Source organism: Ursus maritimus, unplaced genomic scaffold, assembly GCF_017311325.1.
Source record: "Ursus maritimus isolate PB19 unplaced genomic scaffold, ASM1731132v1 scaffold_24, whole genome shotgun sequence".
In the NCBI taxonomy this organism is placed as follows: domain Eukaryota; kingdom Metazoa; phylum Chordata; class Mammalia; order Carnivora; family Ursidae; genus Ursus; species Ursus maritimus.
In genome coordinates this window covers 2,816,556-2,841,616 of record NW_024424897.1, presented here as the reverse complement: position 1 = coordinate 2,841,616, position 25,061 = coordinate 2,816,556, and the positions used below count along the sequence as shown (strand labels likewise).

Genomic DNA, 25,061 nt, shown 5'->3' with positions numbered 1-25,061 from the left:
CCCTCTTCTCTCTGTGCACTTTTATACACGGCTATTTTCACAATACTGAGACCACACTGCGTGTTTTCCTCATCCAGTTTTTCCTTTTTTTCTTTTTTTAAGATTTTATTTATTTATTTGAGACAGAGAGAGAGAGAGCAAGTGGGCACACACGGGTCGGGGAGGGGCAGAGGGACAAGCAGGCTCCCCGCTGAGCAGGGAGCCCGACGCAGGACTCAATCCTAGGACCCTGGGATCACGACCCGGGCCGGAGGCAGATGCTTCACCAGCTGAACCACCCAGGCGCCCCCCCAATCCACTTTTTTCATGTCATGTTACACATGGTTTCCACCGCTCACCCAAACTTTACCAGTGCCTTTTCAATGGATTTTTAATTCAATTGAGAGCATGACGGTTTAAAATCACAAATACGCTCTGTCTGGGGACGAATGGGCCCCATGCCCACCTTCAAACTACTCATTTCTGTGGCTGAGGCTGGGGTCCCAGGTCTGTGCCAAGCTTGTGGCAAATATTGCAATCCCACTGTTGGGGACTCATACCCTGATGGGGAGGAATTCAAACCAAGAAACAATTAAACAACAATATGCAAATTAACTACACGAAGGAACCCACATTCACTTGCAGGAGGTCCTCAAACTGGACGGGTGGGAATGAGCCTGCTGAAGAGAGGGGGGCGTGTGTGCGCAGTGGGGGCTGTAGGACAGAGGGATTCTCTCCATGGGGCAATTGGGCAATTCATGTCAGAGTTGTAAAAATGCTGGAATGTTTTGGGGCGCCTGGGTGGCTCAGTCATTAAGCGTCTGCCTTCGGCTCAGGGCGTGATCCCAGGGTCCCGGGATCGAGCCCCACATCAGGCTCCTCCGCTGGGAGCCTGCTTCTTCCTCTCCCACTCCCCCTGCTTGTGTTCCCTCTCTCGCTGGCTGTCTCTCTCTCTCCATCAAATAAATAAATAAAATCTTTAAAAAAAAAATGCTGGAATGTTTTAATGAGATTTTCAAACCAAAAAGAGTGATAAATTTTGACCAAAAGGAATCATGATGATAAAGCTACAAGGAAGGCATGCATGCTGGTGCACACTGTCCCCTGTGTCCACTGTCCCCTACTGCACACTGTCCCCTGTGTCCACTGTCCCCTACTGCACACTGTCCCCTGTGTCCACTGTCCCCTACTGCATACTGCCCCCTGGTGCACACTGTCCCCAACTGCATACTGTCCCCTGCTGCATACTGGCCCCTACTGCATACTGTCCCCCGTGTCCACCGGAACAGGAGACTAGTAACTGAAGGGGGGGGTGTTGAGAAGGAATCGAAACAGACCCATCACAAGACACCCCTGTGTCTACTGTCCCCTACTGCATACTGCCCCCTGTGTCCACTGTTCCCTACTGCATACTGCCCCCTGGTGCACACTGTCCCCAACTGCATACTGTCCCCTGCTGCATACTGGCCCCTACTGCATACTGTCCCCCGTGTCCACTGTCCCCTGTGTCTACTGTCCCCTACTGTATACTGCCCCCTGCATCCACTATCCCCTACTGCATACTGTCCCCTACTGCATACTATCCCCTACTGCATACTGTCTCCCGTGTCCTCTGTCCCCCGTGTCCCCTGTCCCCTACTGCAAAGTGTCCCTGGTGCATTCTGCCCCCTGATGCACACCACCCCCTGGTACAAACTGCACCTGCCATGGCTTTGCAGGACCAACGGCAATACCTAAGCTCCCGGTACCGTTGTCTCAGCAGTGGGACCCAGGACCCGGTGTTCACCTCCTCCCCATGAGGATGATGTGTGTTTCCATGTGCAGCAGAAGCTTCAGAGGTCAGCAGCAGTCCACTGCCGCCTCTCCTCCGGCTGGGGGAGCTAGGCGCAGTCCCAACACTATCCCATTGGCTTCCAAGTCTCCCCTGCCTCCACCCCCACATCCCTGTCCCTCCCTGGTTGTCCTCACTTTGAAAGGCAGGCAGAACCGTCTGCATTCATTCTACCAGTTTTCCAGAGTCTGCTGTGCCCTGGCCCTCCAGGCGGCCACCCAGCCAGACGGCGCTCCCGGCTCTCGGACCTCGCTGGGCCAAGCCACACCACGCCAGGTTCCGTATTGACAGCAAATCCCAGTCAGAGAGTGTGAGTCCTCCTACTGTGCTCTTTTTGGAGATTGTACTGAAGACTCCAATTCCTTGGTATTTCCCCACAAATTTTAGAATTAGCGTATGTTTCTTTGTTATTTTTTTTTAAGTATGATTTTGAATGGGATTGTGTTACAACCATAGATCAATTTGGAGAGAATCGACATCTTAGAAATAGCAAATCTGGGGCGCCTGGGTGGCTCAGTCGTTAAGTGTCTGCCTTCAGCTCAGGGCGTGATCCTGGAGTCCTGGGATCGAGCCCCGCATCGGGCTCCTCCGCTGGGAACCTGCTTCTTCCTCTCCCACTCCCCTTGCTTGTGTTCCCTCTCTCGCTGGCTGCCTATCTCTCCGTCAAATAAATAAATAAAATCTTAAAAAAGAAATAGCAAATCTTCCAATCCATAAACAGAGTCTTCTTTATTTAAATCTCTAGGGGCGCCTGGGTGGCACAGCGGTTAAAGCGTCTGCCTTCGGCTCAGGGTGTGATCCCGGCGTTCCAGGATCGAGCCCCACGTCAGGCTCCTCCTCTATGAGCCTGCTTCTTCCTCTCCCACTCCCCCTGCTTGTGTTCCCTCTCTCGCTGGCTGTCTCTATCTCTGTCAAATAAATAAATAAAATCTTTAAAAAAAAAAAATCTCTAATTTCTCTCAGCAATAAAGAAACCAGAATATTTCAAAGGGCGACCAGGTCCTGAATATTTTTATTATAGAAAATTTTTATAAACTTTAAGTTTTAAAAACTCAATTAAACTTTATCAAAGCTCAACGAGATCCAAGAGCTAAAACACTAAGTAACTCAGGAAACTGTACTTTGTATAAATGTATGCACGCACAGGGGTGCTCCGTCGGTGAAGCGTCTGCCTTCAGCTCGGGTCATGCTCTCAGGGTTCTGGGATCAAGTCCGACGTCGGGCTCCCTGCTCAGCGGGGAGCCTGCTTCCCTCTCTGCCTCTGCATCTCCCCCCGCTTGTGCTCTCTCACTTGCTCTCTCTCTCAAATAAATAAATTAAATCTTTCAAAAAATAATAAAACATCGCACGTAGTTCACAAGGCCAAAAATGGATCATTTAAGCACTCTTCACTGACGGCAAAAGACACCGATTGTTCTCAGTGTCTTGGGTATCCTCGGAGGAAAGGTGTTCACACCCGCCAACACGCGACTCCTGGTTACACAACAGAAATAATACCGTACATTATTTGTAGAGGGTTGAGTAGTGACCCCCAGAAAGATGTGACCCGTGCTAGTCCCTGGGACCTGTGGATGTGACCTTATTTGGAAATAGGGTGTCTGCAGATGTGACTGAGTTAAGAATCTCAAGATGAGATCCTCCTGGAATTAGGGTGGGCCCTAAATTCAATGACTGCTGTCTTTATAAGGCTGAGGAGAGGGAGGTCTGAGGCTCGAGGACGGAGAGGCGGGGACCCAGGGGAGAAGGCCCTGTGAAGACGGACGCAGAGAATGGGATGCTCCCTGTGCCAAGGGATGCCAGGAATGCCAGGCGTCCTCCTGCAGAACCTGGAGAAGGCAGGAAGGCTTCTCCCCGTGAGCCTCTGAAAAGCAGCATGGCCCTATTGACCCCTTGGTTTCAAACTGGTGGCCTCCACCATTGTAAGAAAAACAATTTCTGTTGTTCAAGCCCCCAGGTTTGTGATAATTTGTTATGCAGCCCTGGGAAACGCAAACAATTTCGTCCCACACTTAGGGGTTTTTTTCCCACATAGTAACACAGTACCTTAGAGATCTCAGGTGTCCACTCGACTAAGCTACCATCCCCAGTTGCTCAATCCAACACGAATGGTGGTGTTCCTGTGAAGGTATTTTGCAGATGTGACTCGCATCCACAATCAGTTGACTTGAAGTAAAGGTGATTGTCCTGGATAATCTGGGTGGGTCTGACCTAATCAGTTGAAGGATCTTAAGAACAGAGCTGAGGCTTCCGAGGAAGATGATATTCTGCCCATGGACGGCGGCTTTCAGCCCCAGAGGTCCACCCTGCCCTTCTGGACAGCCTGCCTTGGGATTTCCATCTGTCCAGGTGGCCCCCACGATGGTGTAAGCCAGTTCCTTGCAGGAAATCCCTTTATGTTTGGCATTTCTGGTATTGGGGAGGACCCTAAATAAAACTGAGGGCCCTCGTCTGTGCTTTCTGTGTCCACATTTCCCTGCCATCATCAAAGGAATGCTCTGCCGTCATCGATAGCTCGGGTCGCCGCTGGCTCTGCTCCTGGCTGCTACCAGTGGCCACCACTCCGCCTTCTTGCGTCAGCCCCTCTGGCCCTGGCCTAACACAGAGCCTGGCAAAGAGCGGTCACTAGATAAATATTTGCTCTGTGAGGGGCGCCTGGGGGGCTCAGTAGGTTAAATGTCTGCCTTTGGCTTAGGTCATGATCCCAGGGTCTGGGGATCGAACCCCACATCAGTCTCCCAGCTCAGTGGGGAGCCTGCTTCTCCCTCTGCCTGCTGCTCCCCCTGCTTGTGCTCCTTCTCTCTCTGCCAAATAAATAAAATGCTTAAAAAAAAAAAAAAAGATTCTCTCCTTCTGCCCTCTGCCCCTCCTCCCCCTCCCTAAAATATATGTATATTTGCTGTGTGAGTGGTTTCAACCCCAGAGTCGCCTTGCAAATTCCTATGTGGTGGCATCTTCACTACGTGGTAGGTCCCAAGCCACCTGCTGGGGGGTGTGGGGACAGGGCCGTGCCATTCGGGGGCACGTGTTCTCCCGTCAGCAGTACTTGCGCCAGGACCCGAGCCTCTGAGAAGCAGTAACCCCAGGACGCAGCCTGTACTAAACCCAAAGGAACTTGAAATGGTGACACGGAGAGCAGCCCTCTCACATCTGGGGCCAGGACATGGAAAATATCAGGTTTCAGCCCCAGGGAGGAATGTCCCATCAAAATACCCCAAAAGACCGTGACCACCACGGTCGGCACCCCGAGTTATTCCTGCGTGCGTGAGGGAGCCCAGCCGGGATGTGCAGGCCCAAAGGAGCAGGGCGGAGGACCACCTGCGCTTGGCGGGTTCAGTGCATCCCAGCGGCGCCCCTGCGGCCGTCCTGGACCCTCGCTGCCGGCCTACGTCTCTCAGAGCCCACCGTGCAGAGAGCTTGGTCTTTGAAACGAGTGCTACTCACAACAGCGAGAGCTAAACATTGGCATGACTCACCACCTGTCTGTCAATCAGGGTCTAGTTAAATAAGCCACGATACACCCAGTGATGGAAAATCATGAAGTCAAAGCAACAAGGCAGGTCTATCCATTCGATGGGACATAAACCTCAGGACACATCGCTCAGAGAAAAAAGCAGCGAACATAACACGCGAGGTGCACTCCCATGTGTGCAATCAAGAGGACACCACGGGAGGGCAGGAGGGGAGGAGCTGCTCCGTGCATCCTTGCTGGGGGGCACCAAATGCCCCCAGAAGAAAATCTAGGGAGTGGCTATGTGGGTTGCTTCCCGAGTGGAGAACCAGGCTGCTGGGGACTGGAGGGAGGGGTTTCTCAGTGTGTACCTGCTGGACTTTTGAATTTGGCACCCCCGGGCACACCCCACTCTCCTTGCTGGGCTGGCAGCCACGAGGGCCGAGGGTGGTGGGGGAGCAGAGCTCAGAGGAGGCCGCGCGGCCGCGTGGCTGGCAAGATGCTGTCCCACGTCAGCGGGAGCCCAGGCTGAGACACAGCGAACCTGGACACGCCTCTGGTCCTCTGGGCCGCCCTGTGCTCACCTGCAAAGTGGCATTTCCACAGAGCCTTCTGGTTCGAACATTCCCTCACACCAAATGCAATTCCTCGGGCTGACCTCACTGAGATTTTTGCCAACAAAAAGCAAAGAAAGGGCTTTAAAAAAAAAATGTGTCCTTTGGGACGCCTGGGTGGCTCAGCGGGTGAAGCCTCTGCCTTTGGCTCAGATCATGATCTTAGGGTCCTGGGATCGAGCCCCAGGGGAGCTCGGGGAGTCTGCTTCTCCCTGTCCCTCTGCCCTTTCCACTCATGCTCGCTCATGCTATCTCTCAAATGAATAAATAAAATCTTAAAAAAATAAATAAAAATAAAAAAATAAAATGTGTCCTTTGGACTTATCTTCATATTTCTTCATCAAAAAGCAGCAGGATTGGGCTACCTGGATGGCTCAGCCCGTTGAGTGACCAACTCTCAGTGTCGGCTCTGGTCAGGATCTCAGGGTCGTGGGATCGAGCCCCTTGTCGGGCTCCCTGCTCAGTGGGAGTCAGCTTGAGGATTCTCTCTCTCCCTCTGTCCCTCCCCCTGCTCACACATGCTCTCTCTCTCTCTCTCTCTGTCTCTCTCAAGTAAATAAATAAATAACATCTTAAAAAAAAAAGCAGCAGGATTTAAAAAGGCAATGAAAATCTCTTGTTTTGTGTAACCTAAATAACATTTCTTTGTTTGGGTTCTTTTAGACGAAAGGTAACCCAGGAACGAAGGCACGGAGATAGGAAGAACAGTTGACTCAGAGGGGGATTTGCAGCGCGAGTCTCAAACCCCCGTTCCCGGAGCCCGTGGCTTTATCGGTGGTGCTCAAAGGATTTATAGAGGACGCTTGAGATCACCTCCAGCAGCCAGGAAGAACAATTAGCAAACTCGTAAATGTGCTTTCGTTTACCGCTTTGAATCCCCAAACTAATTAATGGTTTTCAAGCAAGGGCTTCACCCCAGATTTTAGAACTTTGTTAAGCGCAAGTTATTTTTAAATTTCTGAAAATAATGCATTTCACACTGGAAAAAACTGCGCTTATAAAATCGTTTTACACCCGAACAATTCTGCACCAGGCAAAGGTCTTGAAAAAAAGCAGATGTGGGACGTGTAACAGACGTGATTAATTTGTGTTAGAATACCACCAAAACCCACCAAGGGTCGAGTACCTTCCTGAGTGCCCTAGACAGACTTACAACTCCTAGGTCTGCTGAGAATGTGGGGATAGAGTCAACCCCGTCGGTCCGGGGCAGGGGTGGAAATCAGTGCAGACCCTCGGGGACCGCTGGGCAATTCTGAATGAAAACAGTAGGTCCCTGTGCCCTTCAATACAAAATCTAGGCGTGCTATTCCAGACGTGCTAACAACCTTGCCTGGGCAGACATAAAGACGTTCGTCACTGCACGCTTTCTAACAGTAAGATGCTGGAATCGGGGGCGCTGTTGATTGCAAAACTAACAAATGACGCCGTTTAAAATAAAAGCCTTCTGCAATGGAAGAGCTCCCATCGGGGGCTGTGGTGTGGTCTCCAAAGCGATCTCGTAAAGTGGTTGGTTAACTGCCCACTTCTCACCACTTGTAACAGTGTTCCTTAGCCTGCCCTGTCCCGAGCATCCAAGGTGGGGAGGTCCAGTTTGTGCAGGTGTTTAGGGGCCCGGGGTGGGGCCCGGGAGCTGGAGAGGCTGCTGCTGTCTCGTCAGCCCTGGAGGGCCTACTGGGCGCAGGCCGCTGCCCTCCTTCCACACCTGGCCTGGCCGCCCCCACCAAGCACCTGTGGGAAATACAGGATGGGCTCCAGGGGCGCAAGATCTGAAGCCATCTAGGATTCCTTTTCCTCCTGTGTAAAAGGAGGGCTGGGACAGGCTGCCCTTTGTAAGAAGTGTTCTAAACAGTAAGGGGGCAGACAGCCCCGGGGTCTCCTGGGTCAGGATCTTTGGAGTGGGGCCCAGGGGTCAGTATTTGCACTGCGCGCCCAGGGAATTGTTAGGCAAACTGAAAGGTTGAGGACTCTGGACTCCAGCAAGTACCCCAGCCATGCTTATTTGTACTTGAGTTCGGACACTTAAACACCATGTGTCATACACACACAATACTTATCCACTATTGTACACAGAGTCAGAGTCCTATAACATGGCTCGCCTGTAGGTCACACCTCGGCCTTGCAAATGTGTGGGGACCTGCTGGGGGACCGATCATCACGTTACATATTAAAGATGGTGACATGTATTATCATAGGTCCTGAGTTCACCCCACACCAACTGCCCAGTGCGTGTGGTGCTGGGCCCGCCTCTCACGGCCACCCCTGATCTGTAGTCAGGAGATGGTGTTTGTAGGAACGAAGAGCTGCCCTGAAGGAAACTGCTTTGTAAGGCACAGCTCATGGTGCTTAGTCTTCGCTCCAAAGGTGGCAGAGCAAGGAATGCTGGCTTCATCTCAAGCCCTGACTTCCATTCACTCGGGAGGGACACCACCATTCCTCGCTCCCTGCCTCGGCTTCTCGATTCCCAGGAGCAGCATGAAAACTGCTGCTCCTTTCTTCGCCATATTTCAGACATCAAGGAGTTAATATTTGTCATTGGCACTGTCACTTGCATAGGAAGAAAACGGCATTCAACGAAGTGTTCGGTCTGAATCGCTCCTATGTGCCTGCACGTCGAATATCTTTCTGTACAGGTTGTAGACGTTCTCAAATGCAAGAACGCCTGCGCGGGGGTCTAAGTAAACTATGCACGTTCTGGGATTCATTCACGTACCCACACTGCTTCGCCGGCAATGTGTTTAGAGTCTATGCCTGGCATCCCTGTGGACCTGGACTGCCCAGGTCCATGACCACTAGCTACATGGGATGGTTTAAATTCCAGTTACTGAAAATTAAATACAATTAAAAATTCGATTCCTCGGTAGCACTGGCCACATTTCACGTGCTCACGACTAGCTAGAGACGGCTGATGACAACCTCAGGGCGGAGGGCAGGTACCAGCCACTCCCATCATCTTGGAAGGTTCTTTCAGACAGCGCTGCTTAGAGACTCCAGGCTCTGTCTAAGTCATGCCGGGATGACAGCAAATGCTGAGTAACTCTTTGTTGGATGATTAAGAAAATAATGAGTTCAAACTTGTCTTAATAATTCTTGAATGCGACAGTCAAACAGGAAGACAGAAGGTGCTGTAGCCCAAAGCCGTGTTCTGACATGATTAGATTGGCTGGAATTATTTCCTCCCTTCTGCCTTCTTCCAGTTTTGTTCTTATGGGACACTTCACAAAGTTTGGATCAACCCTCACCCTATTTATCTGCTCATTTAATTCTGGTCAAATCTGTCATATCTGTGTCTCCAAGTAAATTATCTAAACGCTATTTTACCCAAACTGGCTATTCACAGTTGAATAGACGAGGTATGTATTAAACTTTCCAGGAAATTGATTTTTTTCCCCATAGGTTAGGATCAAATTCTAGACAAACTTATTTCTTAGGGAAAGAAAGAATTCCCCTTTTTAAGCTTCCTTTCCTTTAAAAAAAAAAAAATTAAGCGAGTATCCCAGGGAACCATATAACACCAAGAGGAAACTGGAAACTTCCAAGGCAAAAATCTCACACCCAAGACAAATTCTGCAAGGAAACCGGAGTTGAAACTGATCCAGCTATTTTTAGGATTACAATAAATACACCTTTGGCTTCAACCCCACAATTTACTGCCTAGCTCCAGAAGACAGGGACACAAAAAGAGCTGGAGATTGTAAGCGACTCTCTGCACCCCAGGATTGCAGGCTTCATCCCAAAACAAGGGTTCTGGGCTGCGGCCCCTCGAGAGTGAGCCATCACTTCCACCCTCAAGCCCCCAAGCGAGTCCTCCCTCCTTCCTGCCTTCTTCGAAAGCAGAACCTAAGTTTACAAATGTTGCCCAAAGTCTCTCCAGGATATCAAATGAATGTAACATACTTAGCCAAAGAAGCTGCGGAACATGTCAGAAATTGAAAGATGGGCTCCTACAGTTCCCAATTTTTACAGCAGGCGTTTCCGTTAAAACAACAACAAAAACAACCAAAAATACATTTCTCCTGCAGAATCTTTATAAATATGGCTTCAACGACCAAAAATTACTTTTAGACATTACCCTGCAACCAGAAACGACTTTGTGATTTGCTCAGCAGAGAGACCACTGTGCAGCTGCGTTCAAGGGAGAAGCAAGACCAGAAAATGGATTTTCATTGCGTTAAACTGCCTTGAAGCGGAGAAAGTTAAGGCTGATGTCCATCTCCTTTATTACGCGTTTGGCTTGGTCTGATTCAAGAACCTAAATGATTTAAGGGGGAGTTGCTCCATGGAAAACGGATCTCAGCAGAAGAAAATAAAAGGCAGCCTGCCCACGATGACCCCACAGACTCCAGGCCACCCCCTTCCAAACGAGGTCTGCTTTCGGTCGCGTGCAGTCGCTCCAAAGGACGCATCCCCAAATCCCAGCGGGCCCATTAGAGACCTAGTCCTAGGTTAGAACCATCTCAAACCTCGCTCCCACGCCCTGGTTCATTTCATCAGAACCGTGAAAGAAAGTAAGAAAAGGTGCAGTTGCTTTTCTCCCTACGCGCGCCTAAATTTGGGGGGCCGGGTTCCACTTTTCACAGCGAGGAGAAAGAACACGGAGCAGCTCGCCTCTTCATCGGATGCATTTTCCTCTCCCGCCTTTGGGGGGAAACGAGCTAGACTGCTCCCCCGCTCCAGTACTTTGTCTCCCATTCCTTCCCCGCCCCCGGCCCGTTTGGCTCCCGCGCGAAACAGGAGACTTCTGCCCCAAACCGAGGGACCCCGGCGCGGAAGGGGAGAGGGCGGGTGGGGCCCCGCACAGCGCCCCTCGGAGGCCGGGGCAGGAAGTGGCCCACTTCCCCCTTTCGGGCCAGAACAATGGCTTTTTGCCCGGAAAGCGAAGTTCGGAGGAGGCCGGGCGCGCCCCGAGGGGGGGCCCAAACGCGGCCTGGCGCGCGGCCCCCGGGTCCCAACCCCCAGGCGTCCCTTCCTGCCCGCGAGGGACACGCCCACGCCCCCGACCCGGCCCCCGCCCGCGCGGGACCCCAGCCCAGGGCGCGAGGCCGAGCCCGCCGCGAACAATGCGCGCCCCGCCCCGTGCCCGCCCCCGCGCGCCTATTGGCCGGCGCGGGATCGGGGCGGCCCGCGGAGGCGGGCGCGGGCCGGGCGCGGCGCGGGGGCGGCGTGTGCGTGCGCGGGCGGTCCTACGCGGGGCGGGGGCGGTGCTTTGTGTGCGGCTGGCGGGCGCGCGGCGACTGCGGCGGCGGCGGCGGCGCGCGGCGGCGGCGGCGGGGAGCGGGGAGCGGCGGGCGCCGCGGTCCGGACGGGCGCGCGCGGCAGCATGGAGGAGCTGAGCAGCGTGGGCGAGCAGGTCTTCGCCGCCGAGTGCATCCTGAGCAAGCGGCTCCGCAAGGTGCGTGCGGCCCGGCCCGCGCCCACCCCGCGCCCGCCCGCCCCAGCTCACGCGCCTCTTCTCTCCCTGCAGGGCAAGCTGGAGTACCTGGTCAAGTGGCGCGGCTGGTCGTCCAAGTGAGTCCCCGACGACGCGGCGCCCGCCTTCTCGCCCGCGCCGCCTCGGCCCCGGGGGGCGGGGGCGTCCGCGCGCTCGGCGGGAAGTTCGCGGGGTCCCCGCGGGCTCGGCGGGAAGGGGGCGCGCAGCTTGCGCGGGGCCGCCCTTTGTTTACGGGCCCGCGGGGCGCTGGGCTGGGCGGCCTCCCCCGGAAGCCCCTCCGGCTGCGCCCCGGCCCCGCGCCCCGGCCCGCTTCCCTCCCGCGCCGCGCGCTCCTCCGGCTCCTCCTGCGCCCATTTGTCGCCTGCGCCCCCGGCCCGCCTCAGCCCTCCCCGCGGGACGTGAACCCCCCTCCTCCCGTCCATATTTTCCCCGCTGTAACCTGAGCTTTCTATTGATGGATGTAAGGGCTCCTTTTTTTTTTTCTTTCCCCTTTTAAAGTAAGGAAGGGGACTTGGCATCCCCGGAAGGGGCTCTGTTTACAGCCGCTCGGGCACACCCGTTTCGCCTTTCTCCCCGGACCCCACTTTTCCTTCTTGGCTTTCCCCTCCCGGTGCCCCGGCCCGCGCTCGCTGGGCGCCAGCCACATTGTTCTTAATCTTTGGGCTGCGCTTCTGTGCCCCTCGGCCTTCCCCTCCCTGCATCCTGGAGCAGCCTTCCCTTCCCTCGCTGGATCCGGGCCAGGCTTTGGGGGCTTCCCTCCGGCAACTTCCCATTTTATTGGGATTTGTTTTCCTCCCGGGGGAGACTGGAGTTTTCCTGCGGCCGAATGTTAGTTAATTGAGGGTTGAGGTGGTAGTTTCACTTGGAGTTTGAGGCTGAGGTGTTGGCCTTAAGACCCCCAGTCTCCAGGAACTCATCCTAGGCGTGGGTGGGGTGGGGTGGGATGGGGCCTCAGCCACAGACCCCGTGCCCTTGCCACTGGCAGGGATCGGAGGCAGAGGGGGCGGCCCCACTCCAGCTGTTTTCTAAAGTGGCCTGTCACGGCCTGGTGCTTCTTGACGCCTTGCTTTTTGCTTTTCCAGACACAACAGCTGGGAGCCAGAGGAAAATATCCTGGACCCAAGGCTGCTCCTGGCCTTCCAGAAGAAGTGAGAAAGTTAACTGCACGTGTGGGAAGGGGGAGAATGTGGGGGAGACCGTGGCCTGTCGTGTATGGTTCAGGGCCCAGCCGGCCTTTCAGGGGTCCCGGGCTTGGGCTGTGGTCTGAGGGCCTCCTGTGCTGTGGCTGTCTGTACAGGTGGGGCCAGCTTCGAGGTCCCAGATGAGCCCTTCCCCGACCTTCCCTCGGCTGGCCAACGGTATGTCCAGAGCTCCCAAGTCACTGCGTTAGTGGTGCTCTGGGTGTTTCTGACAGCCGGACTCGCAAAAATGAACCTTCTCGGTTCCTTCCTGAAAAGTTCTGGCTTCTTTTGTTGGCCTTTTCTGTTGAGTCATTTGCCAACAGCACTAATAAAAACCAGGATGGCAGGTTTGCCATAAAAATAGTGTCCTGGCTGCCCGGTGCTGCCCGAGGGTGCCCTTGAGCAAGAGAAGGCCCAGAGAGGGAGCTGAAGCCACGCGGCAGAAAGTTAGTGGGTTCTGTAACGGAAACGACACATTTATTTTTCTTTAGGCTGCAAAACAGGTGGTACCCGGGGTCGGGGGGGAACACCCTTGCCAGTCTCAGGGGACAAACTTGCTTCTGTAATTTTAGAAGTCATCTCTATTTTTAGAGTTGGGTTAAGAGAGACCTCCTTGAGATAGGCAAAAGGGTGACGAGGGGCAAGTGACGGAGGGGCCAGCCCTTGGCAGGAGGGTCCGGGGAGCAATGTCCCTAAGCACGCGGGGGGCAGGGGGACAGGAGTGGGTGCGTTGCTGTGAGTTGCCCTGTTGATAGACGCAGATGACTAAGTTGCTCAGAAGGTTTCCCATCTGGTGTCAGTCTGGCCAGCTTGTTCTCTGGTCCACTTTTTACCACCACTGTAGGGGGTCATTTGGGATCTTCTCCAAGAGGCCATGGCAGTGGGGAGCAAGTAAATATGGGCTTTGGGCAGAGTAAGCAGAGACGAGGCCAGCGTCCACTTGCCTCCGTACCTTTGGAGAAATGTATCGGTAATTTGGTTGTCTGCTGTTGAATTCACAATTCGGGTCTTGTAAGCCTGGGCGGGGGGGCGGGGAGCTGGTCCCTCTCTCTGCAAGATGGCACCCTAACTGCTGAGAGCATGTGTGTCCTTGTCCATTACTGCACAGCACGCGAGAACTAGGGTAGCAGATATCCAGGAGGTGTGAGAGTTGAGAACAAACGTGGGATGATCTGGTTTACATGATGGGGAGGAGAAATCCCCCTGTGCATCCAGGAGGACCCCCCCGCTGAAACTAGGAGCTGGCAGTCCCGCGCTTGTGGGGCGGGGGGGCATTTGTAAGGGCAGGTCTGAGGTTGACAAGGTGCGGTGCAGGTCAGTGTGTCAGCAGAGGAGACCCAGGGAATGAGGAGACCCAGGGAATGCTCCTGCCCTTCTCGGAGACAGGTTGGCTGCCTTGGAGAGTGTGAGCTCTGTCTGGTTGTACTGATTGGATTCTTCAGGAGATGGCCCTCCAGGCCCCAAAGAGATGACAGTTGCCCCTTTTAATTACTGCGAAGCGTCTCCAGATAAGCCTCTTCCCCAGGGTAGCCTGAAATACAAACTTTCTCTGGGGGTTGGGCTGGAGGCATCGATCTTGGCTTCCTGACCCTGAGTTCTGGGAGCTGATTAAACGTGTCCTACCAGAGGTGCAGGCTTTGAGCGCCAGCCACTTCAGAATCAGGCACCTCCAGCGCATTTATCGAGAACACAGTCTAGGAACAGAGAGGTGTTAGGAAAGGGAAGCGGGCAGTGGGCCAGGGGCACTGGCTCCAGGAAGACCAGAGCGCAGGATGCGGCCAGAGCCCTTGGTTCCCCTGACCAGTGCTCGTAGACTGGTAAGGATTCTGTACAGCCAGGCAGGGGCTGGGGCCAGTGGTCCTTTGCTGCCCGCCTGAGACTCTTGTTTGGAGCGTTGGGCTTGGACCATGTGACAACGAGGGCTCCTTCTAGTGGGCTGCATTCTAGAAGTTCCACGAAACATTCTGCTTGTGGAAAAGGGCCGGGATTAGCACAGGGTTGTCGGAACAGGAGTCAGAAAACCGGAGAATTGTTCCTTTCCCAGCTTTGCTGAAATTTCTTTCACTCATTGTTACCCAAATGCAAATGAGAGGTTAAAAAAATGATACCGTATTGGAAAGAGGATGGTCTAGACGTCTGTCTTGGTTGGATATGTTCACGAGTGGCGCGTGTTCCTACAGTGGGAGTGATGATGGTAAGCTCTCGCAGGCCCCGAGCGTCAGGGTGTTCGAAGGCCTGGGCTTCCCGTGGGGGGAGGAGAGGGTGTGTGCACAGGGCTTCTCCCACCCTGACTGGTGATTGTCTTTAGGGAACACGAGAAGGAGGTGCAGAACCGGAAGAGAGGCAAGAGGCCCAGGGGCAGGCCAAGGAAGCACACCGCGGTGTCCTGTGGCCGGCACTCCAAGCTCAAGGTGGGTGGCTGCCAGCCCCACAGGGCCGCTGACCTCCTCGCACTCCCTCTGGACAGACTGGAAGGCAGTGGCAGGAGGGTTCAGGGCTCTGGAGAATGGGGATCGGGCTGGCTCTTCCACAGAGGTCCATCCCTTGCTCAGAAGAGCCAGGTCTTCTGCTTCCTTCCTTGCTGGTGGCTGGAAGCCTCTGCCAGCAGGGGGCAACAGCAAGCTCCTGCTCCCCCTCCCACCCTGCCCCTGCCCCTCCCCCTCCCACAAAGAGGGCCCTGCGGTGGCTGATCCCTCCAGAGCTGGTGTCTTGTTCATTTGATGTCCTTTCTGCACTCCTGTCTAGTGGACGGCAGGGTCAGACGTGGCTGCTGACCACTTACTTGCCGGAACAGAAAAGGAGGCGCGCACACAGTAGGTGCTCATAGGTTCACTGAGTAGACACAGCGAACCGACCCGGGTGGCCCACAGGGATACACACTTGGGGTCGGGGCAGCGCCCTCCCTTCAGTTCAGAGGCAGGGTGGGGAAAAGGGTCACGGCCCCAGTCTGGGATGTGTCTTGGACTCCTTTCTTGATGGCACTGCCCCAGGATCCCAAGCCCACACAGTGTGGCTGAGAGCTCAGTCACGTACAAAAACCTCCCTTCTGGGAGGCTGTGAAAGCCTCGCTTTAGCTCTTGTTGGCTGGTCCGCACTGGCCCGCTCTTCACAGTCTTCCTTTCAAGCAGGACGGTGGGAGCAGGGGGGTCCTGTGCCCTCGGGCTCTCATCAGCTGGGGTGACCAGCTGGGGACCACGGAGGCGGCCTTGAGGCCGGGGGCCTGGCTGGGCAAGGAGCCTCTGAGGCTCCGGGTTGGACTGGATCGCGCCCAGCTGGGGGCAGGCGAGCTTCGCAGCAGGGAGCCTGTGTTGGCTCTGTCTCCCTAAGGTGTCCCCTTGGAAATGCCGGCCCGGCGAGACACAGGTGCGCTAACTTGCCTTCGGGCTGACGCCCAGAAGACAGGAGGGCAGCGGTTTGTTTTCTTGTGTGCTGGAATGTTCTGAAGGGGTCCGTTGTGGAAGTGGGAGGATTGGAGCAGGATGTCCACTTGCCTCAGATTACGGAGCGTTCACACACAGTGCTTTGTCTGCCTCGTAAGCTCTGCGCTCCCCTCTCCGCGTCGTCTGCTGGGGAGCCTGGAGCCAAACTCGCGTCCCCCTTCAAGGCCATGGTGTCCGGGACGTGACCGCGCGTGTTCTTTGCTTTGTTGCTCTGCTCTGATTTCACAAACCACCTGTTCTTTGTTCTCCTCGTTCTGCTTTTAACTGCATTTCATGGAAGCTCACGAGGGCTTTTCCGATCTCCTCCGGTCAAGCTGGTGGGGAACCGCTCCCTCCCCGCTGCTTCTCTAGCGTGGCGCCCACCGGAGGCTCCCGCTCTGAGGTGTCCGATGCCCTGGGGCCCTGGGGCCCGGCCTTCCCGGCCGCGACACCTGTGCTCTGTCTTCGCAGGAACCCGACGCCCCCTCCAAATCCAGCAGCTCCTCTTCTTCCTCTACGTCTTCCTCCACCTCATCCGACGAAGAGGACGACAGTGATTTAGATGCCAAGAGGGGTCCCCGGGGCCGCGAGACCCACCCAGTGCCTCAGAAGAAGGCCCAGATCTTGGTGGCCAAACCTGAATTGAAGGATCCCATCCGGAAGAAGCGAGGCCGCAAGCCCCTTCCCCCGGAGCAGAAGGCGGCGCGGAGACCCGTGAGCCTGGCCAAGGTGCTGAAGACCGCCCGGAAGGACCTGGGGGCGCCGGCCAGCAAGCTGCCCCCTCCGCTCAGTGCCCCTGTGGCAGGCCTGGCCGCCCTGAAGGCCCACGCCAAGGAGGCCTGCGGTGGCCCCAGTGCCATGGCCACCCCGGAGAACCTGGCCAGCCTGATGAAGGGCATGGCTGGCAGCCCCAGCCGGGGCGGCATCAGCTGGCAGAGCTCCATCGTGCACTACATGAACCGAATGAGCCAAAGCCAGGCCCAGGCCGCCAGCAGACTGGCCCTCAAGGCCCAGACCTCCGGCAAGTGCGGCCTCGGGCTGGACCTCAAGGTGAGGACGCAGAAGGGGGAACTGGGGATCAGCTCCCCGGGAAGCAAGGTCCCAAAGGCCCCCAGCAGTGGGGCTGTGGAGCAGAAAGGGGGGAGTGCAGGGGGGCCCCCCTATGTCCACAGTAGCAGTAAGGGCCCTGCCGGCTGCCTGGGCCCCCAACCTGCCCCCACCCAGGAGCTGAGCCTCCAGGTCTTGGACTTGCAGAGTGTTAAGAATGGCACCGCAGGGGTGGGCGTGGCTGCCCGCCATGCCACGGCCAGCAAGGGTGTCCCTGCCACCAGTCCAGCCACGGGGAAGAGCGCCGGGGGCGGCCCCACCGGGGGGAGTGGGGCCACCATGCCCTCCGACACCAGCAAGAGTGAGAAGCTGCCTTCCAGGCTGGCAGCTCTGTCCTCCTCTGCGGGCAAGAGGGACTGTGTCAGGGGCAGCGCAGCCCCCGGCGGGCAGGAGGGCCACGCGGCCGCCGGGGAAGTACGCAAGACAGGCTTGCCGGCAGAGCTGAGCCCCGGAGAGGAGAGCAGCTCCGACTCGGATCCCGGCTCAGCCTCGCCGCCTGGCGCCATACAAAACCCATCCGTGTCTGTCCAGACCAGCCAGGACTGGAAGCCCACCCGTAGCCTCATTGAGCATGTCTTTGTCACCGATGTCACTGCCAACCTCATCACGGTCACGGTGAAGGAGTCCCCCACCAGCGTGGGCTTTTTCAGCCTTAGACATTACTGATGCCCCTGGCTGCCCGGCTCTTGCCTGCCTGGCTCTTGCCTGCCCTTCTCTGGCCTCTGGTTTTGCTTTGATACCTGCCTACACCCCCAAGCCTTTTCCAGGGTCCGGGTGGCCTCCTTCAAGGGCAGGCTTGAAGGGGACGTGCCCCAGCCCTGCCTGTGATCTCGGGCAGGGCAGTACCTTGATGCCTTGCCAAGGCCTGGCCTGGCCCTCCTTCCTACCTCTGGGCCATTGCTTCACTTCCCACATGCCTCAGGAAGTCTGCCTCCCATGTCTCTGGCCGAACATTCTTCAAGGCCATCCCGTGTTTGCTGTTTGAACTGCCCTGTCTGGCCTGTGACGACAGGGCGGTGGTCAGCTTTCCTCTGGATTTCTGGGGGGCACAGCTGTTAGAGGAGGGATCGAGCTTGGTAGTTCTTGCCCAGTGATGGGGAAGGAACATGGACTGGGGTGGGGGCAAGGCCGACAGACGGACAGGGCTCAACTACGTTTGTACAAGATGGGCCGGGGGCAGTTAAGGGACCTCGCCAGTCAGGACTCCCCTTTAGAGCGGTGCCCGATGGCCAAGGAAAAGGGACCGGTCCGTCTCCCTGTCCCTGCCCCATGCCAACAGCTCAAGGCTGCGGCCCGAATGTAGGCCAGGTGCTGGCTGTTGGGGTGCTCGGGAACCCTACAGACATCCCTCGGTGCCCTGTAATTCTGGTTCAGATTAACAACTGCAGCACCCCAATGTTGGTCGGAAGTCAGCATGAACTGGGAGGGACTGGTCCCAGAGCTGTTTCCCTAGAGCCTCCCCATTTCCAGAGGGGGCAAAAGCAGAAGGGTGTCACTTTGGCTGCCCTCCTTTCTGCTGTTTATTGCTCTTCTGTGCAAGGACAGCCATGGCCCCACAAACTGCCCCTGAGAGCCCCTGGAAGGTGGGAGTGTGGGCAGTTGCTGGAGGTAGGCCCGCCCTCCCGTGGCCAGCTAGCTTCCGGCTTTGGGCAGGTGTTTGGCACGGCTTCTGCCACATGGGCACCGCCTCTCCCTGACAATCCCTCCCACCTTTGGGGATTCCATGTGTTCCTTCCCAGCTGCGAAGCTCTGCCCCTGAACCGTTTGGAAATGGGGCACAATCTGAGTGTCCCCCCCCCCCGGCAGAGGGCCCCCAGAAAGGCCAGATCTGCCAGCCCAGCTGCCTCCCCCCAGATGCACCAAATCTGGGCGCTGCCTTGTTTGGCTTGTGGCAGGAAGGTGGGTCAAGGCGTGGGGTCTTCGTGATGCCAAAAGAAAAGTGGAGGTGCGGGGTGCTCTTCTGCCTCATTGGTTCGTGGACTCCAGCCCGCAGGTGTGGGCACTCCCTCTGTCCTGTTGCCTTGATCACAGGGGAGCCCAGGCTCACACGGTGGCCCCTGCTTTCGGAGGGGTAGGCCTGCCAGACCTCCAGCTCCCTCGTCCCTCACCCTCTGCGCCAAATAGAGATGGCTTTTGTGTGTCTGAATCCATTTCAACAGTGTGCCTTTGGGGCAGACCCGTGTCCAGGACCTTGCCAAGGGGTGTCCGCATGCAGCTTCTGGGTCTTCTGCACGGTAGCCTGTGGGGCGGCAGCAGGAGTGGTGCCCATCTTGGCAGAGCTGAGGGTCCCAGACAACCAGGCCAGAACTGGAAAGCGGGCAGTAAAGGGGAGAATTGCCCCCTCCGCCCTCCCCCCAGGAAGTGGGGGGTGGGGGGCAATTGCAGCTCACTGCAAGGTCTGGAAGAAAGGGATCCCTGCACACGGGGCTGCTAACACCAGCTTCCCCTCCGGTTCCCGGACACCCAGATGCTCCCTGGCTGTGAAGAGGGGCTCCTCTGGGATGCCTCCCCTTCGGAGGGGCTGACAGCCTCCAGGTTTTGCAGCTCCCTCTCTGCCACGCACCGCCCCGTGCGGAGCCAGGCCACCAGCAGCCCTGCAAGCCCTAGGGGCGACGGGACTCCCGTGGGTGTCGGCGCTGACTTGACCTCAGCAGCCAGGTCTCCAAACCCCGACGTGGTGCCTTTCTGTTTACCAGCTACTCCAATCCCAAAGCTAACTCTGCAAACACCTTACTCCCAGCCACTTTGCCTTCTTGCTGTGTCGTGTGGGGTTTTTGGTGCTTGTGACTCCATGTGGTTCATGTTTGAAAGGGCGTGTGCGTGTGTGTGTGCACGTGCAGGCGTGACTGCCTTCGCTGGAGAGTTGGTTGTCATGTTTACCAATAAAAGTAGTGCTCTTTTATTTGCTGCTATGTGTGCGTGTGCGTGTGCGTGTGCGGCTGCAGTCACAGCTGACTGGGGATTCCTTGTTGATTGTGCAGGGTTCCCTGCATGGACTGCGTCACAGTGTGTCCTGAATGGGTGTTTTAATCCTGTTGTGTCTTTGCTTGTCATGGAGAGGAACAAGTGGCCAGTCTGTCCTCTTAAGAGGATTTGACATATTTTTATATATATTTTTTTGGTACCAAAAAGAGTGTGCCTTGCTTTGGTTACGCTCACAATTCTGACCTGAGTAAGAGGGCTCTGGGCCTAGAGGCTTCGCTGGGGAAACAGGACCAGAACTTTGCACCGGTGCCAGTTGCTGGCTTGATTTGTGTTTTTTAATTAAAAGAAAAAAATCATTCACGTATGTCACTTCTAACTGCTTTAAACTATGGCTGTTTGTTTGCTTTTTTAAAAGAGAACAAATGACGAATATGTTATTGCCCTGGGAAACTGGGAAGCGTAAGATCTTTGTTGAAGCAGGACAGCAGCCCAGCCCCCATGTTCAATCAGGCCCTACCAGTGAGAGAAAATGCTTCCCCCAGGAAGCCTGCGGTGGTTTGGGGGGAGGGGTGGGGGGAGGGGCGAGGTAGTGCCTAGATGACCTGATTTTTGCTCAAGTGCATCTAAAGATTCTGTTGCTTTTCTAGTATTTTTGGAAAACTAACACTAGGCCTAGGTTGCAGTTTTTTTATTTTTTGACGTTAATTTATTTTGCAGGGGAAAGACATTAGCGAGTGGTGTCAGGGTTTGTCTTACTTTCTGTTAACTTAGTATATCAATAAATTTTTTTTAACTTGTCGGCCTGGTGTATATCGTGTGTGATGCCTGGAAACTAGTCTCTCTTCACTTGCGCTTTCTCGAGGCAGAATACTCTGGATGTGGACTGAACTGTGGGACCAACACGTCCGAAGCTTTGGGAAGGGTCAGCCCCTTTCCTGGAGTGTGGAAGCAGGTGTTTTTTTCTAAGCAAAGGGGTGCTGCTGGTTATAACTGTGACCCCCCTACACCAGCAGTTCACAAAGGGCGATGTGGCCGCCTCTGGAAAGGATTCTCGTCATGACTGGGGGGGGTGAGTGTTGCTTCTGGCATCTATAGGCAGAGGCCCGGACGCTGCCCGACAACTCACTTTGAGACCTTTCCCAGAAAGCCATACTTTAACCCCAAAGGTACTGCGCTGGAAAGCTACAGAACCCCGTGTGCGAACACTTCAAAAGGACACGGCTATGAAGCCCCGGGGCAGGGGCTGTGGCCCTCCAGAGCTCCGGAGTCTCCAGTGCTACTGTACTAACTCCTAGCTCGTAATAAGGAGATGGTTTGCCTATTCTAGAACTTTCCCTGGGCCTTCAAGGTTTGCATCACCCTCAGCCTGAATTTGTTCATACATTTCAGCCTCCAGGGAGAATCAAGCTCCCTTTGAAGTGAAGACAGAAGTTGGACCTGGATGTTGGCCGCCACTAGTTGAAAGGCTAGTTGGGGCAAAGACCTGAATGTTTTCCTTGGGGAGGAGGTTCTCCTACAAATAGAAAGGCAACCCACTGTCCAGAAAAGGCTGGAGAATTGGGGGTGCAACTCCCGCCGGCAAGGCTGGGGCTGTTTTGTTTCGGAGAAGGTGGGCAGGGAGGACCCCTGTCTTGCCGGCCTCTGGCTTTCCAGAGCTGCAGGAAGAAGGGTGGGGATGGCCAGGAAGGACTCGGCACGCGGAGCGAGAGCCGGCGCTGCCCCCGGTCGCAAGCCAGGCTTTCGTAGGTGCCCCTGTCTCTAGAGCCTCCGCCAGACGGGTGCGGGACCCTGACCCACACCGGCCTCTGTTCGTTTCTGCGCGGCTGATCTAATGGCCTAATCCACCGCCTTCCCAGAAGAATGGGCTGGGCTGCCAAGGGGCCCGACCCGGCCCGCGGCCTCCCCCGGACTCAGCTCCGCGCTGCGGGCTCCAGCCCAAGGGCGCCTGGCGGGATGGTTCAGCAGGGCTATGAGCGTCCCGGCGGCTGAACGGCCTTTCCGCAAGGGAGGGCGCAGAGGGGGCGCCCACCTTGGCCCACTGCAGCGTGTTTTGGGGTGGGGGAGATGCGGCTTTCCCGGCTCCTTTAGAGACCCAGAAATGCACTGGCCGCAAGCATTCCGCGAATCCAAAGGCTCGGAGGCGGTGGGCGCAGGAGAGGGACTGAGGCCATCGCCTCTAGAGGGCGCGCGCGACCCGCGGACTTCGAGCCTCTGGCTCTTCGGACGCGCAGGGGACATTTCCCACCTCGGGCTCCGAGCTGTCCCGGGGAACCGAATTGCGTGACCCCCACCCTGACTGCTCCCAGATGCCCCTGGCAGCCTCCATTTCCGAAGTCTCCGGAAGAAAGCCCCGGCCCCAACCCACAGCCTCTTCCCCGTGTCCAGGCTCCCAAGGCTGGACGCCGTGGAGCGCCGCCAAACACTGAGCAGCTCCCATCTCAGACTCCAGCTGGATCCGAGGCCCCCTCTGGGCCTGGAGGACTTTTTGGTGAGAGGAGGAAGTCAGAGCATGAGCCCCCAAAGCGCCGGATGTCGGCCTTCTCGCCGTGGGGTCTCTGGCACACAGCACAGGGCCTCGACTAGGATCGGTGCGTTGTAAGCATCAAAGGGACAGAAAAATGGATTCGATCCGCCGCGCTCCAAAGATCCATAAAGATTCCAGTTCAACCAGCGGCGCCCACAGGAGCCACCCTGCCCTAGGGACGCCAGGGAGCAGACCCAGGACGGAGGCGGCACCGCGGGCCGAGGCCTCCGCACCTGGTCGCTCTCCTGGAGAACCTGCCCAGGGAACGGATACCGCGCAAGGAGCTCCTGGTCAAAGCTGAGGTTGATGGTGACCAGCCTACCGGGAAAAGGGGACAGAGTCCGGCGCTCTCGCATTTTCCTAAACACGAGTCCACTCCGCTGCCCAAACGCCCAGGAGAGGTCGCTTGAGGGAGTCCCGACCGAGCAGCTGGGCCACCGCTCAGGGGCTGGCCGCCCCTGGCTCCCCTCTCCAGGCCACCCCACTGTATCCCCGCCCCTGACTCTGCCCGCCGCAGGCGTGGGCCCCCCAAGTCCGAAGGGCACTCAACGGCCCATGACCCGCTGCTCCGAGCCCCGGGGCCAATGGATCCCTCCCTCCCCGATCCTTCACTCGGCTCTCAGAACTGGGGGAAGAGGCGCGGAGAGCACCGCCAAGGGCGGGGTCCCCAACCGGTTGGCTGAAGACTGGAGATGCGCGGGCGAACGCGTCCCCACGCCGCTCCCTTCGCCTTCTGACAGTGCGCCTAGGTCAGGGCTTCTCTGCGCGACAGGGTCTGCGGGGGAGCTACAGGGGTGGGACTGGGACAATGCCATGGCCGCCTTGGGGTCCGGAAGGCGGCTCTCCCATGCCGCCCCACGTCAGCGCCCTGCAAAGTCTTCGGCCCGGAAGGGGCCAAGAACCCCCATCCCACCCCCTGGGCGCCCAAGCTCTCCCCGACCTTTCCTCGCCCGGCGTTGTGGCTTTCTACACCGTGCAAGAAGACTGGGTACCGGGAGAGGCTGGTGGGAAGCGGGGGCCGCGCCGCGCAGCGCCAGGTTCATAATCACATCAGCGTGCTCTGCGCGGGCCCGAGCAGCCAGTTGCCTAGCAATACCAAGGTGAATCAATTCCTCAATCACATTAGAAGTAGGCGCTGCATTTCTGGGGAGCGGCAGGCGGCGCTGCGGTTCTGGGGGGCGGGTCCCACGACAGCACCAGGAAGCAGACGGGGAATGGCCGGGCGCGTGTCTGTGGGGCGCCCGGACCCCGGGGACCAGCGCCGTCGGGCCTAGGGATGGGGCGCGCAGGGGGGAGCCCCGCTAGAAGAAAGGGGACCCTAAAGGTCGTGCCCATCCTCCTGGCGTCCCCGAGTTCTGCCTGGGTCCCACAGAAGTGCAGCCCGTAGGTGAGGAAAGTCACGACCTTCCCCCTGGACGCTAAGGAGAGTCATACCCCACTCCCTCCGGAGCCCACCTCTTCCCCCTCCCCTAGTTGGGAAGTTCCCCCATTTGGGGACGGGCCTTTGCTGGGGGAATCCTCCCTGGCCGATGGGGGCGAGGGTGGGGGTGGGTGGGATGGGTAATGAGGCAGGAAGAAAGGGTCCTCTCTCCTGGGGCTAGTCTTCCCTCTGCTGGGATGGGGGGGAGGAATAAAACCGAGACATGTCTCTATTTACAAAGTATATATTTAAACACGTAGAAAGCGGTATTGGATACAGACATTCACGACCGCAGAAGATAGGTACCGAAGCTTCACTCTTGAGCTGAGGCGGGGATCGATTCGAGATTTGTACAAATCTTAGAATTAAATAAACTCAACACGCGCACATGCCGCGCGGTTGCAGACTCCTAGCCACGCGGCCCTGGCCCCTGCCCACCCACCCCCCAAGTCAGCGTCGCAAGAGCGAGCGGAGAAGACACACACGCACGGCCACGGACAGACGGCGGACAGAGGGGCGGCAGGGGCAGAACCAGGCTGGCCACAGAACGTCGGAAGGAAGGGGCAGAGTTAGCCCCGAGGGAGGGAGGTGGGAGCCAAGGGAGGAAGGGAGGAAGGGAGGAAGGGAGAAAGGAAGGCGGCAGCCAGGTAGACACGTGTCCCCGAGTTACCTTCCACTGGGTAACAGACATGTCCCTTCATTGAAGCTTCATCTGAAAATAGCGTCCACATTTTAGTAGATACACTTGGTCAACGGCGCTTCTTTATACAAAGTCTAAAATACCAGTTTTACAAATGTGAGCAGATAAAAATCCCCATTCCAGGGACTTCTCTTTATAGGCGCAATTCGATATTCAGAAACAAAATCATGTAGTATACCGTCTTCCTCTTTTTTTACCCCCTCTCTTTAAAGGCAAGAAGTCTGGAGGAGAGAGGGAGGCGAGGAGACAGGGAGTGCGGAGGAGGACAAGGCTGGAGTTCCCACCCTGTATCCCCATCCAGAAGCTCCCCCCCAGCCCGGCCCCCCGCCTCGCTCGCCCCGAGTCTGTGCTTCCTCCCGCGCGCAGGGCCCCCACACCCTCCCTAGGCAAGCCGTGGGCAGTCCGATCTTCCTAGCCCTTTAAGGGAGGCGGAGGCCGGGGAGGCCTAAGGATCAGCCCCCGAAAAGAAGGAGGTGTGTGTGTTG

General features: G+C 56.7%; 1 protein-coding gene across 1 annotated transcript in view; it reads left to right on the top strand.

The window, feature by feature from the left end:
* The window catches only part of CBX2 (chromobox 2), a 39,876-nt gene extending 19,149 nt beyond the window's left edge, over nucleotides 1–20,727 (top strand). The window contains exons 3-6 of the mRNA XM_040641197.1: nucleotides 10,723–11,377; nucleotides 12,383–12,448; nucleotides 14,790–14,892; nucleotides 16,372–20,727. Of these exons, the coding sequence (XP_040497131.1) occupies nucleotides 10,723–11,377; nucleotides 12,383–12,448; nucleotides 14,790–14,892; nucleotides 16,372–17,673 (2,126 nt within the window). The 3' untranslated portion in view covers nucleotides 17,674–20,727. The remainder of the gene's footprint in view (nucleotides 1–10,722; nucleotides 11,378–12,382; nucleotides 12,449–14,789; nucleotides 14,893–16,371) is intronic.
* Nucleotides 20,728–25,061: the final 4,334 nt, after the last annotated feature.